General features: G+C 42.0%; 1 protein-coding gene across 1 annotated transcript in view; it reads right to left on the bottom strand.

Annotated features, from left to right (window-relative positions):
* CGRRF1 (cell growth regulator with ring finger domain 1) overlaps positions 1-13,519 on the bottom strand; it is a 30,982-nt gene extending 17,463 nt beyond the window's left edge. The window contains exon 1 of the mRNA XM_059371282.1: positions 13,281-13,519. Coding sequence (XP_059227265.1) covers positions 13,281-13,384 — 104 coding nt within the window. The 5' untranslated portion in view covers positions 13,385-13,519. The remainder of the gene's footprint in view (positions 1-13,280) is intronic.
* Between the last annotated feature and the right edge of the window lie 964 nt (positions 13,520-14,483).

Here is a 14,483-nt window from a genome sequence, read left to right as displayed (position 1 = left end):
AGCACTTCATTTATATAACATGTTTTCTACTTTTAAATTTCAGGTAAAGCTGTGAAAATGCACACTGAACAGATGAAAAGGAAAATGAAACAGACCCAACTCAATTTGTTATCAAGTTAGAAAGCAGCTAAGTTCACTCAATTAAAAAAAAGTAATTTAGGGGCGCCTGGGTGGCTCAGTGGGTTAAGCCGCTGCCTTCGGCTCAGGTCATGATCCCAGGGTCCTGGGATCGAGCCCCACATCGGGCTCTCTGCTCAGCGGGAAGCCTGCTTCCTCCTCTCTCTCTGCCTGCCTCTCTGCCTACTGCCTACTTGTGATCTCTCTCTCTGTCAAATAAATAAATAAAATCTTTAAAAAAAAAAAAAAGGTAATTTAAAATTAATAGGATAGCATTCATACTCTGATGCACTTTCTTCTCTCCAGACACTTAGCAGTGGTGGATAAAAAATAAACAGAGAAATCAAAAAGACCCCACTGAAATGAGCAAACAAACCAAACTGTGTTGAAACAAAGGAACAGTAGTACTCAGCAATGAAAAGGAATAAATTATTGCTAGAGCCACATGGACAAATCTCAAAAACAACATCCTGAGCAAAAGAAGTCTTACACAAAGGAGTACATGCTCTATGATTCTGTAATACAGAATTTGAGAGCAGGCAAAACTAATTCATAGTAGAAATAAAAAACAGAGCAATGGTTGCATCTGAGGTGGGGGGAAGGGGTATGGACTGACCAGGAAATGGCATGACGAAACTTTCTCTGGTGATGGTCATGTTGCATACCTTGCGAAGAGGTTTGAGTATAGATGATGCATTTAATAACACTGAACACTTGTATATTTCATTGTGTATAAATATTACTTCGAAAGAACAAAAAGGAACTATAAACAAAAATGTTGAGGGACACCTAGGTGGTTCAGTCGGTTAATCATCTGACTCTTGGTTTTGGCTCAGGTCATGATCTCAGGGTCGTGAAATCGAGCTCCACATCGGGCTCTCTTTCCCTTTCCCTCTGCCCCTCTCTCCCTTTCCTACTCCCTGCCGCCCCAAACAAAACAAAACAAAACACCCAAATGTTGAGCTCCAGCTAATAATATGCAATGCTTTAGTGTTTATGGGAAGAGTAACAACTTACTTTGAAGTGATCAAGAAATAAGATGGACAAATATGAAATAAAGACTCTATACCAAAATATTGATTGTAGAACCTAAATGATGGGCATATATATATTCATGGTATAATTTTTCTCAAGTTTTCTGTATGTTGAAAATTTTAATAATAAAATGGTAGGAGAAAAAGAGACATAGCGGGTTCAAAGACAATCTTTACGGTTCCAAAAAAGGGAAATAAATATAAAGTAATGAGTAAGGCTGATGCCAGGGTTTGATAGGTCCCAAGTCTGGCAGCAGGCAGTGGCAATAAGCCTTCCCATAGTAAGAGGACTTTATAGGTTGTCCATTCAAAACAAGAGCCAGACCGAGGTTCATAATTTGAATCCAGGCGCTGGGTTAGGACAATATCAATATGGATGTCATTATAAGAGGTGTATGGGTGGCTCAGTGGGTTAAGCCTCTGCCTTCGGCTCAGGTCATGATCTCAGGATCCTGGGATCAAGCCCTGCATCAGGCTCTCTGCTCAGCAGGGCCTACTTTCCCCCTCCGCCTCTGCCTGCCTCTGTTTGTGATCTCTTTCTCTCTGTCAAATAAATAAATAAAATCTTTAAAAAAAAAAAAGAAAGAAAGAAAGAAAGAAATGTCATTATAATACCTGTCCTTAACTAGGAGGCATCTAGGAATTGGGTTGGAGACAATCGTAAAATGGTTAAACAGCAAGGGTGATAACAAAAGGTAGGGAAGAAAACCATTAAAATTAAGTTTGCAAACCAAAATTTCAAATCACTTCAATAAATCTAATGCCAAGAGAAGACCACTAAAAGTAACACACAGTATAAAGTTATACTCTAGGGGCACCTGGGTGGCTCAGTGGGTTAAGACTCAGCCTTCTGCTCGGGTCATGATCCCAGTGGCCTGGGATCGAGTCCCGCATCTGGGCTCTCTGCTCAGCAGGGAGCCTGAGTCCCACCTCTCTCTGCCCGCCTCTCTACCTACTTGTGACCTCTGTCTGTCAAATAAATAAATAATATCTTTAAAAAAAATTAACAGCCATGCAAAGAGACTCATTATGACTCATAATGAGGAGAGAAAATAATCAAAAGAAATAGACCCTATAAATGACAGGTATACTAGAACTAGTAGACAAGAACATTGAAATAATTGTTATAACTACACTCCATATTTTCAGAAAAGTAAGTAAAGATTGCGCATATTACATGGAGATGTGGAAAATATTTAAAAAGACCCAAATCCATTTCTGAAGATGAAAAAATACAATATTGGAGATGAAAAATACACTGGATGAAATTAATAGCTGACTTAACATTATAGAACAAAAGAGTAGTATATTTGAAGACTTATCAACAGAAAGGATCCAATATGAAACAGAGAGAGGAAAAAAAAGGCTAGACAAAAAAACCCCAAATCACCCAAAACATCATTGAGCTGAAGGACAACTTCATGTAGTTTGCAGAGAAAGGGCAAAGATGCACAAGAAAACTACAGACGTGTATCATTCAGGAAAATAGACGCAAAACTTTTTTTTTTAGTTTTTTGTTTTTTAATTTGTTTGACAGATCACAAGTACGCAGAGAGAGAAGTAAGCAGGCTCCTGGCCGAGAAGAGAGCCCAATGTGGGGCTTGATCCCAGGACCCCGGGATCATGACGTGAGCTGAAGGCAGAGGCTTTAAACCTCTGAGCCATCCAGGCGCCCTGATGCAAAACTTCTTAACAAAATGTTAACAAATGGAATCCAGCAATACATTAAAAGGCTAATATATCATGACCGAATGATGGCTTAACATAACATTAAAAATTTAACATAACTCACCATATTAACAGACTAAAAAAGAAAAACTATATGATCATCTCAATACATGCAGAAAAAGCACTTGTTCAAATCCAATGTCTCATCCTGATAAAAACTGTCAGCAAACCAGGAATGTAAAGGAACTTAACCTGGTAAAGGGCAGCAATAAATATGCAGAGCTAACATAGTACTTAATGAAAAACTGCTTTCCTCCTAAAATCAGGAACAAGACACTTAATAGCGATGTGTCCTTAGGCAATCGCTCAACCTTTCTGTAATTGGTTTCCCACCTGGAAACCTTTGTAACAGAGTGTGGCACTAAGTAAGTGCTAGTGATGATAATGCCGATGATGGAGTAGACACAGGGGTTGGCAGAAGAGCTAGAGGGAAAGAACAAATCCAGTAATTTCTCCTTTTTGAACCTCAGAATCAGTTACCCCGCAGCCACTGTGTCCACTGCCCAACACTGCCCCAGTGCCTTTTAGCAGTTAAGTCAGGAATGTGAAATGGTAGGACACAAGATATAATCTTCCCATGAGAGCCATAAGATAATACCTCCCTCTTCTTTCCTTCATCCCTTGGGAGTGAAAAAAACAAGGGGAGAAAACACCATTCGATGCTATATATACTCATTCTATTTCCTGGCCCCTTCATCATTTTAATTCTTCCTACCGTCTACCTACCCCCCCTTTCTTTTCTTTACCCCCACTGCCTGTCTCCTTACACCCACACTACCAGCAGTAAATACTGGAATTCAGAGCTCATTTTGTTCAGTTCTACTGTAGGTTCAACCATTATATTTCAGATATTTTATCATATTGTACCTAACATCTTCTTTTCTTTCTCTCTTTCTTTCTTTTTTTTTTTTTTTTTAAGATTTTATTATTTGACAGAGAGAGAGAGAGAGATCACAAATAGGCAGAGAGGAAGGCAGAGTGGGAGAGGGAAGCAGTCTCCCCACTGAGCAGGGAGTGTGATGTGGGCTCCCAGGACCCTGGGATCATGACCTGATCTGAAGGCAGAGGCTTAACCCACTGAGCCACCCAGGCGCCCCTTACATTTTCAATTAAAGAATCTTTAAAGGTATAGGAGTCAGAAACCCAAAAAGCAGGGCTTTGGAGAAGTATCTGGAAGCAGCCTTTTGTGAGCACAGAATTCCTCTGCAATTGCTTTATTTATTGTATGTCAACTACACATCAATAAATAAATTTTCAAGAAAAAATATGCTTTATTTATTCTATGATTTATCTGGTTTTAATATAAAAAGTATTATTTCTCCAAATCTTTATAAAACATCAGTGTTGTAGGAAGATATACCATATCTATTCTGTGGCTTTGAATACACTTCGGAATGGAAGAAATAATTTGAGATGCAAAGTGTGCTTCTTTTTAAACATGCTTATCCAAGGCTGCTTCACCCAGTATCAGATCAAGAGCTGCCAAACCACACTTATTATTAGAAGAAATTCATCTCCCTAGATTTTTTATTTCTCCATCTCATGCTTTGTCTTGGGTCTGCATTTTCTAATGGCCTAAGGTCCTTGATTTCAGTCGAATGCATCTTTAAAAATTGGTATTATGGATCATGCTAAACCCTTGGCCTTTGTATCACACATAACCTTTTTACTCTGAAGGGTAACATACAGAAAAGTACACAAAACATAGTTCAATGAATTAGAAAGTAATTAGTGTTCGGGCGAAGGACCCGGACAATATTCTCAGAAAGTCTCTGGTGTCCCCTCCCAGGCACTATCCCTTCCCTCTCCAGTATCTTGACTTCAATTGCTGTAATTTAGTGTATCTGTTTCTGATAAGATACACTAAGTGGAAGGATGTAAGTGGAAGGATGCTGTGTACACTTCTATTTCCTATTTTATAATGTTATGCTTGCAGATTTATCATGCAGCTATATCTAGCACATCTGTGTAGCTATGTAATATTCTACTGTACAATCAATATGCTGTAACTTGCCTCCTCGTTCTACTCTTAATGGACATTTAAGTTGTCCTCACTCTGGCCATCATGAATAATGCCTATATCAACATTGTCATACAAGGCACTTGGTGCACATGGGTGTACCCCCATTTTTTCTTAGGTCCACATATACTGAGAATGGTATTTCTTGGCCAGGTCTGTGCTTCTTCAACTTCCGTGGAGAAGGCTAAAGATTGTTCTACGGGGTAGCATCAATTTACCCTCCTACGCCCCCCTTGTGCCAAAACCTTGCCAAAACCTTGTTAGCCACCTGGTAGCTATGTGGTGGCAATGCACTACATACTTTTTAATTTCTATTTCTCAGATGACTATTTTTATTTATAGAAATTCTTCATATGTTCTGAATGTGGGCCTTTTGTTGGATATAGCTTCACCCCTCCTGCACCTTGCCTTTCACGTTCATAATGGTATCTTTTGATGAACAGAACTCTTAGTTTTCATACAGTTATTAACTTTTTCCTTTAAGGTTAATGCTCTTGCTCTTTGGCTTTCCATTACCGGCTTATCTGAATTATGTCCTGACACTGCCACACTTCTGAATTAAGATCTCAGACATTTCTGTACTCCTGTCCTCTTAAAGGATTTAGTCAAGCATGACCAGAACGGCCAATGCTGAATCAAGGCTCTGGGTCCATATCTGACTTCACCAGCCCTGTTACCTCAATATCCTTATGCTTTGAGGGAAACAAGTGTTGGGGAGTGAGGGAAGATAGAATTCACTATATACTAGAGTGACATTGCACACAGTCTGACCACACCTCTCCAAAGCATTATGTTTAATGTAGTCTGAGATCAAGTAAGCTGGTTTTGGGGCAGCTAACACACAGATGACTCATGATGAACTTTCAGCCTACTATAATCCTAAACCTTTTCACATACCTGACCCAGCATGAACTTCCTCATTTTTGCACAAAAATTCACAACTTCCAAGTTTTAACCTGCTCGATGAGGATCAATGTTTCTATCCTTAACATATTACTCAAAAGCCTATATGCAGAGATGACCTGAAATAAGGTTAAAAATTAGAGACTGGTCAAATAGTAATCCATGATTGGTGCTGAAAAATAGTTCTGTGAAATACTGGTAAACAGACCCAATGACGTTTCTCTGGCCACCACCCTAACATCTGGTCTTTTCCACATTTTTAAAAAAGATTTTATTTATTTATTTGACAGAGAAGGAGATCACAAGTAGGCAGGCGGGGGTGGGGGAGGGAGGAACAGGCTCCCCGCTGAGCAGAGAGCCCAGATGCAGGGCTCAATTCCAGGACCCTGAGATCATGACCTGAGCAGAAGGCAAAGGCTTAACCCACTGAGTCACCCAGGTGCTCCTTTTTCCACATTTTTAATCAAAAACTAGAATAAAGATGTTGATGCCCTATATATCAGATTACAGCTGATACGACATTACAAGGAATAATAAAAATAGTAAAAGAGAAAACTGTCAAGTTTTCTTTTCAATTTCTTTTCAATCTTTTCAATGATAAATTCATCTTTATCTTTTTCCACTTGAAGTCAAGTTGGCAACTGTTAGTAATGACATACTAACTAAACAAATGCTTCTAAACATTCATTACTTTCTTTTACCTAAACTTTGTCCCCCTTTTTACCATAAAGAGGATTTTCTATTCTCTTTACTTTACTGTTACAATTTTATACTTATTCCTCCTGGATTTTTCATAATTATGTTTTTCCCCATTTTAAAAAAAGATTTCTGTTTGTTTATCTGACAGAGAGAAAGCATGCATGCATAAGCAGGGAGGAGTGGCAGAGGGAGAGCGAGAAGCAAACTCCCCACCAAGCAGGGAGCCCGATGCAGGGCTCCATCCCAGGGTCCCAGGATCATGACCTGAGCAGAAAGCAGACACCCAACTGAGTGAGCCACCCAGGCACCCCTGCTTTTTCCCATTTCTAAATTGTTTATTATACTTGTTCATAATGTTTAAACTTCTAACACAGCAATAATCTGTGGACCTCCAATTCTTTTTCTTTTTTAAGATTTTTATTTATTTGACAGAGATCACAAGTAGGCAGAGAATTACTCAGAGAGAGAGAGAGAGAGGAGGAAGAAGGCTCCCCGCCAAGCAGAGAGCCCATTGTGGGGCTCAATCCCAGGACCATGGGATCATGATCCGAGCTGAGGGCAGAGGCTTTAACCCACTGAGCCACCCAGGTGCCCTGGACCTCCAATTCTGACCACATTTTTTCTTATTGCTTATATAATGTCTTTTGTGGCACACACTTCCAAAGCTTTTAATAAGAAGCTGAATTGGTAGACCAGACCTCCTTTCCTGTGTCTGGAGTCTCACAGAACTCCTCATGAATAAAGGTTACTTTGAAGATAAAATTTTAGGATCAGCAGTAAACAATTTTTATTACCCCTTCAGCTCTGAGTTCTCAAGCCAGAAAACAGACATGCATTTGTTAATTTGGGGGGCCTTCTCTCTACGGTGATCTCCCAAAGATGGTCTCATGCAGTAGCTGGATACTGACACTGGATCAGGATAAAAAAGCCATTCGTGGGTAAACTCAGAGGATTGTCTCTGAGGGAACTGCTGTGCTAATGATAGGACTTTGGGAAAATGACCCAGTCTCGAAAACTCCATGCCTTTACTTGTAAAATGAGGGTTTAAAATAAGTGACCTTAAGGCCCTCCAAAGGCTTGAAATGTTGTTTCTAACAGTTTTGTGTTTTCTTCTAGATTCCTCTAAAAAAAATCTTGCCAATGCAAGGGTGGAGTATTGTGCACTCTAAACAAATAGAAACCAGTCATGTTCTTTTCCTAAGGAAGAATCTGTACTTCATCACCAACCTCATCACACAGAGACATCCAACTGCATTCAACAAGTGAGATGAGAAATAGTCAAGGTCAGTCTATCAAAAGAACTGTTAATCAAGTACTAAAGACTGAAAATGCAAGACACTGAGGTATCCTAGCATGAAGCAGTTATCACTCTTAGGGTGGGGAAAAACAAACGGAAAAGTGGGGATGATGATGATGATGATGATGATTTAAGATTTTATTTCTTTATTTGACAGAGAGAGACACAGTGAGAGAGGGAACACAAGTAGGGGGAGTGGAAGAGGGAGAAGAAGGCTCCCCGCCAAGCAGGGAGCCCAATGTGGGCCTCGATCCCGGGACCCTGGGATCATGACCAGAGCCAGAGACAGACACTTAACATCTGAGCCACCCTGGTGCCCCATAGAGTGGGGATTATTATAATTTAGAAGCTTAGATAAGGGATTCCCCCAGAGCTGGCATGCAGACTTTTGTGGTAGGAGTGTTGCCAGCTGGCACTGATACCGCTGAAGGAGTGTGATGAGGCTAGTTCTAGGAAAAATTGTCAACTAAAATAAACTGCTGCTACTCAGGTCAACTGCCAGTGCCAGGGCAAAGGTCAGTGCCACAGGAATGCAGACCAAGAAAAGGAAGCAAACTGTTAAGCGGAAGTCCCTTCTTCCTCCTCTAGCCTTCCTGTTTCTTTCTGGCATTGTCTACTGGCAGATTCTAATAGGGAGCAAACGATAAGAGTAACATGCAAAGTCCCTGTCCCAGTATTACCACGCGGAGTACAGAAGAGCATGTTTGCTTCTGAGAGACAACAGCTTTTGAGAAAGATCTGGAGGATGATTTAGAGTATGTCCTGTGGCAGCACAGAAGGGTACAGGGTCCTTCCTCCAGGGGATCCGACCTCCCCTTAATCAGACATTCCAGGTCTATGGATTGGCTTATATCTATAAACTGGGTGAAAGGTGGTAACTTGCCGTTGTGAACACTCAAGTCAGGTTTCTGGCTCCAGACATGGAGTTTCTCCTTCTGTGTAGTTCATGTAGCATTTAGTAGGCTGCCCATCTATTTTATTCCTAGAAACACTCTAATCCATTAGCCACCGCCAAAAATCCTTGTGAGCCAAAACATTCTCTTTGTCCTCTACTGCCCATTATGGAACATATGTCCACCTCGACTCTGGTGAGGTGGCACTGGACCTCAGGTCAGGAGCTCCCACCATCACAAACAGCCTAGAAAGAACAGAGATTTTTAAGGATACAAGTCTCCTCTCAGCAATTTATTTCTCAGTGCCCTCATGAAAAAAGTGTCTTCTGTGAAGTCTTAAAGGATGCAGTAGGGGGAAAGGTATGCAGGTTGCACATAATAAATCCAGTCCAATATTCTTATCTTTCTAAATTGTTAGATTCTTTCCTCGTTATGCCAAGAAAGTTCTAGCACCTTAACCTTATTACATATAGGCCACCACTGAGTCTAAGTTTCAGTCAACCACATCTGAGTTAATACCTTAGATTCAGAATTTCTTAAGAACACACCCAGATCAATAAATTTTATCTCTAGCACCTAAATTGCTCAATTGGTTAAGCATCTAACTCTTGGTCCCAGCTCAGGTCTTGATTTCAGGGTCCTGAGTTCAAGTCCTGCCTTGGGCTCCACACTGAAGTGGAGCCTACTGAAAAATAAAGAAAGAAAAGAAAAGAAGTAATTCATTTTATCTGATTTACTGTTACATTCTATCCTTCCTGGCCTAATCTATTTACAAACAATTGTTTGCAATGACACAAATTAGCAAAATTTTGCATATCTTTTAGAGGCTAAGCTCTTTCCAAGCAAGTTGGATTTTGTTCCTGTCCTTTGGAACATGAAGAGATCTGGGCCTCACAGCAAAAGGTAATAAAGATAGGTCTTGAGTATAGACATCCTTTGCAAAGCAATTATTCTAGGAAAGGTTATAAAGGAGAGTCAGAATGATCGGGGTTTCAAGACTCTCAGTTTTATCCCACCCAATTCAGATGTTCCCATTCCAAGTCTCAGGGGTCTGGTTCTTTCCACTCAGTGTCCTCAATGAGACATCGACAAGGCTGTATAATTCTATTAGCAGCACAATTAAAACTTTGTTCAATATTTAGTTCTGTGGCTACATGAAATAAAATGCTTTAGAACCCAGAACCTCTCTGATTCTCTAAGGGTTGCCCTGAGTGTGTTAAGATGTTAGCTTATCATTTTCTTTCTGTAAGGGTTCCAGTGATCTGAGAAGCAACCATCCCATCCATCCTTCAGTCCTTAGAGTCAAAAAGTGCTTTAACCACTTTAAACACTTCAGAAATCATTTTATCACAATCAATCAAAGGTAGCAATCTGATGAATCACTATGCAAATAATTGCCATTGATTACTAGGACCTTATATCATGTTGGCAAGATGAAGATGCAATCGCTGAAGCCCATCTTTGAAAGCCCCCCACCCCCAGGTTTCCAATTGTAGTAACAATTTCTTTATTAATATCTTTTGTAAGTCCAACCAGGAGACCAAAACCACAAAAGCTATTTTAACAGATGGAATTTAATATGGTTAATTGTTAACCATATGCTGAAGAACTGAAAACGCTAAAAGGGGACAGTGAGCATCAGAGAAGTAGTACCAGTAGGAAACAGCTATCACTCCAAAACAGGGATAAAGAGAATTACTACAGCTGAGAAATTTGGAGCAAGGACTGCCGTGGAGCTGGGTCTCAGATCTGAGGAAATGGTATTGATATCTTTGAAGGGGTGTGATGGCTGGTTCTAAGAAAGTGGAAAACTACAAATTGGAAAAACTGGGGCCAACTGTTAATGCCAGAGTGAGGCACTATCACTGTGGTGAGACAGACAAGAAAAGAATCGCACAGGAAGCAGCAAGCCCTTTTGTCCTCTACCCTTCCACTCACCCCCCCTCCCCTGCCGGCAAAGCCTGCTAGGCAGCCAGCTAGCAAAGAAGAAACGTGGTTTAGAGGTGCTGCCCCAGATTCACAAAACAGAATCTAAAGGGGTGCTACGAAGCTGAGGGACAATAGCTTAATAACCTGTAGTCAAGAGGAAGCAGGGGGCAGCTGCAGAGTCAGGGTCCCCGATTATATGAAACTGTTAAAGGATGTATAGCATTTCGGTCTCCTTTCTGCACAGCACCTGGCAAATAGCAAGAGCTTAATAAATGTGAGCTATTAGAGCTCACAAAACCACCAAGAGTTAAAGAGAAATACCATACTTCAGTGGCACGATTCTTTGCTATTGCTATTGGGATTCAAATGTTCCTGTTCTTTCTCCACTCCCACACAGTGCAAGCAGACAAGGAGAACATGAGAAAGAAGCAGTGGAAAAGAAAATCAGAGCAGTACTGAGATAATGGCGAAGACACAAAACCAATAGGGATTATATTTTGGGAAGTTAAAAAAACATGACACAGGTGAAAAGCATAGTGGATTCATGGGTTTACCTTCTGTCTAGGGTACTATCAGAAAGTTGCTTTTATGAGATCTATATGGTTTTCTTTGTTTCTATTCAATGTACCTGTTGCCTTGGCTTATGTTAGCAAATAAACACTAGTAAAAAGTTTGCCTAGACAAAGGTAACCCAGCTAAAGGTAATGGTTGAGTTAGGTTCAAGATAACTAGATAGAAAGTGATTGGGACTTACACGGTTTCAGCAATACTTAGCCCAGTCTTTCAAAAATTCTAGTTATCTGGCCTTCCACCCTTCAAAGTCATATCCAAATGGAGTAGTTAGGCAGTCATTACGTTTTCAAAACAAGTCCTAAACTTGGCAGAGCCAGAATTTGCATCTAGGTCTGTCTGACTCCAAAGTCTGTCTCTTAACCAGTACAAACATGAGGTCATGAGGTTCCTGACTACCCTTACCCACAGATACTGCCATCATTAGCCATGTGGCCCTCACTCATTTTCCTCTTCCCAGTACTATACCTAAGATATCTAATTATCTGGCCTACAGAAAATTAATTTTTTTAAAGATTTTATTTATTTATTTGACAGCACAAGCTGGCAGAGGGGCAGGCAGAGGAAGAGAGAGAAGTAGGTTCCCCACCAAGCAAGGAGCCCGACGCGGGGCTCGATCCCAGGACACTGGGATCATGACCTGAGCTGAAGGCAGCTGCTTAACCAACCGAGCCACCCAGGCATTCCCAGAAAATTAAAATTTAAGGATAAAATGCAATGATCAACTAGTTACCTATTTTTCTTAATGGAGGAAAATCATATTTCTTTAAGAGAATAACACTGACATTATAGTCATTAAGAAATCCTGTGTTAAAACTGCTTTACTCACTTAGGCAACCGAGTTGCAAATTCCAATTACAAACTTTCTTGAAATGAACACTAAACAGCAGTGAAATTTGGTGAGTCAAGAATAACAAATTGTGTAAGACTGGTTATCGTCTTCTCCCACCCACAAACAAGGAATTTTGTGTTCAACAGCTGGCAGGGTGAGGGGCAGTATGGAAATATTAAGACTGGGCTTAGGTTCTCAAGAAGGCATATAGTTTCAGAAATTAACAAGGGCTTGTTTCCTTTCTGTAAAGTAATCCTATATATGTGATCAAAGGGTATTTTAAGATTCGTTTTACACAGGCAGATCTATTCACTAACACGCTTCCTCTCTCTATGCTAATGCTGTACCCCTGAAATGCCTTCTATCCTCTACCATACAGACTTAACTTCATTTATTTCTCAAAATACTGATTCTTCAAAATCGAGCTCATGTTTCCCTCCGCAATGGATGAATTAGTAAGATGGTTTCAACTAGGTGTATTTATAAGGCTTCTCTAAACATGATACAACGGCATCTCCTCGAAAGAGAAATTTTAGAATCTCTGAGCTAGAACAATTGCTCAAGGATTACCTAACAGTCTATTTTCCCTGTCTCCAATATGTAAACTGCCCCTACCCGTTAATGTAACTTATCTCAAAGGTCTTTTCCAGCTCTAAAATTATGACTTCACAGTTCCACCGACTAAATATTACTTCAAAAGGCGTGGAATGTATCTAGAAACCATTAAATTCTCAAACGGTAACGGAGTTCAGTTATAAATTACGCTCAAAGATCGGAGGCCAAGTCCTCAATTCTGGTGAGAACAACAATCAGCTGTGCTTACTGTCCACGTCTGTGCACTGTACCGCAGGTGACCGATTCACTCCGGGCACACCGTAGGCCCCAATCCGGGACAGAAGCCTGCCGGTCAAGCTCTCTATCCCAACACCGAGACCAGGCCCTGACAGACCGCTTTATCTCTTAGAAACAAAGCTGGGTAAAATACCTCGACCCGGCACCACCCCCAGATACCCGCAGCGACGGGGACGACACAGAGATGCAGAGCCGTGATGCAGGTGCACACCGCACCTTGTTTTGCTCCCGGAGCCTGGCGGAGTTCGCGACACCAGCTCCCCGCCCCACACACACCCCAGCCCCGGGTACCCCAGCCCCGCAGGATCCCCCGGCGCCGATGCACCCCTCCTCCGCTGCCCTCCGCGACCCCACTGCCCCAGCTGTCCGCCCCTACGTCCCTTGTTTCTAACCATGGGGCACTTACCATCCCAATACCAGGCCGGTGGTCACGATGAAGCAGGTAAAGACCACTGCGATGTAGAAAAGCGGCGAATACTCATACAGCGTTACCAGAAACACCGCAGCCATCAGGATGTCCTACACTGAGCCGAGCTTCACCCGCCCCGCCCGGCCCACCCGGCCGGGGTAAAAGCCACTACGGCGCGTCGGAGCTGACAAACTTTGTGGATACGCACAAGCCCGGGGTTCTAGGGCTAGACGTCGGGGCAACCTCGCCGGCTGCGGCAGCCGGAGTGCCAATCACGACGCCGCCTGCAGGGCTCGCCCCGCCTCTCCTGCTCCCGTCCCGAGCTATTGGCTTCGCAGAGGGGCGGTGCCCGGACTGACTCACGGGATTGGTACCCGGAGAGCGTCCGTCTGTCCTAGCGGTGAAGGCTTTTCTGCGGCAAATTCTAAACGCGCATCGCGGCCAAAGCTGTCCAAGGCTCAGGTAAGGTTTTTCTGGTGACACAGAGAGGAGGCACTGTCCGAAATCCACGTCACAGAGTCTAAATCCCGCATATTGGATCCGCGGCAAATTTGAGAGGAGGAGAAGAGCCGGCATGTCGGGTTCTACGAAGCGAAGTAGTAGTCCCGCACCTGCTCTTGTTTGGTCTAGACAAGTTACTATTAGAGACTAGGAAAGACCGGAAGGAGTCCCACGAGCAGTTTATACGAGCCTTGTCGGCCTTCTCAAGTTGGATTTAGTGATAGACGATAATTAGCGTTGCGTATCGGGATTCTCATAGAAGTACATCAACTGTCCGTCCTCTCCCCTTCCTCTTCTTCTCCCCGCCCCCCGCCGCCCTCAAATTAGAATTAGATCTTTGACTTTTTTCCCATTCATTTTTACTTTAACAATAATTTAAAGTATGTATGTATGTCTGGTTTTTTTTTTTTTTTTTTTTTTTTTTTTTTTTTTTTTTTTTTTTAGCTAGAAGAAGCCTTTAAATAAAGGAGTGAAATGCTTATTCCTTCTCCTCCTCCCCGTTCAGCCAGCTCCATCAGGGTAGCCTCCCTGGAAGTCTCTCACACCTCCCCTGAGAGCTCAGCGGGTTGCGTTTAGCTCTTGGCCACACCCAGTTACCACGGAGACAGGGGAACGTAGTCTTTTATTCTGAGCAGCAACACCCCCTGCTACAAATTAGGGACAGAGGACCGTGGGGTAGATAGGTAGTACCCCCTCCAC

This window comes from Mustela nigripes, chromosome 13, assembly GCF_022355385.1.
Source record: "Mustela nigripes isolate SB6536 chromosome 13, MUSNIG.SB6536, whole genome shotgun sequence".
Classification (NCBI taxonomy): Eukaryota; Metazoa; Chordata; class Mammalia; order Carnivora; family Mustelidae; genus Mustela; species Mustela nigripes.
This window is presented reverse-complemented; position numbering and strand designations above follow the sequence as displayed.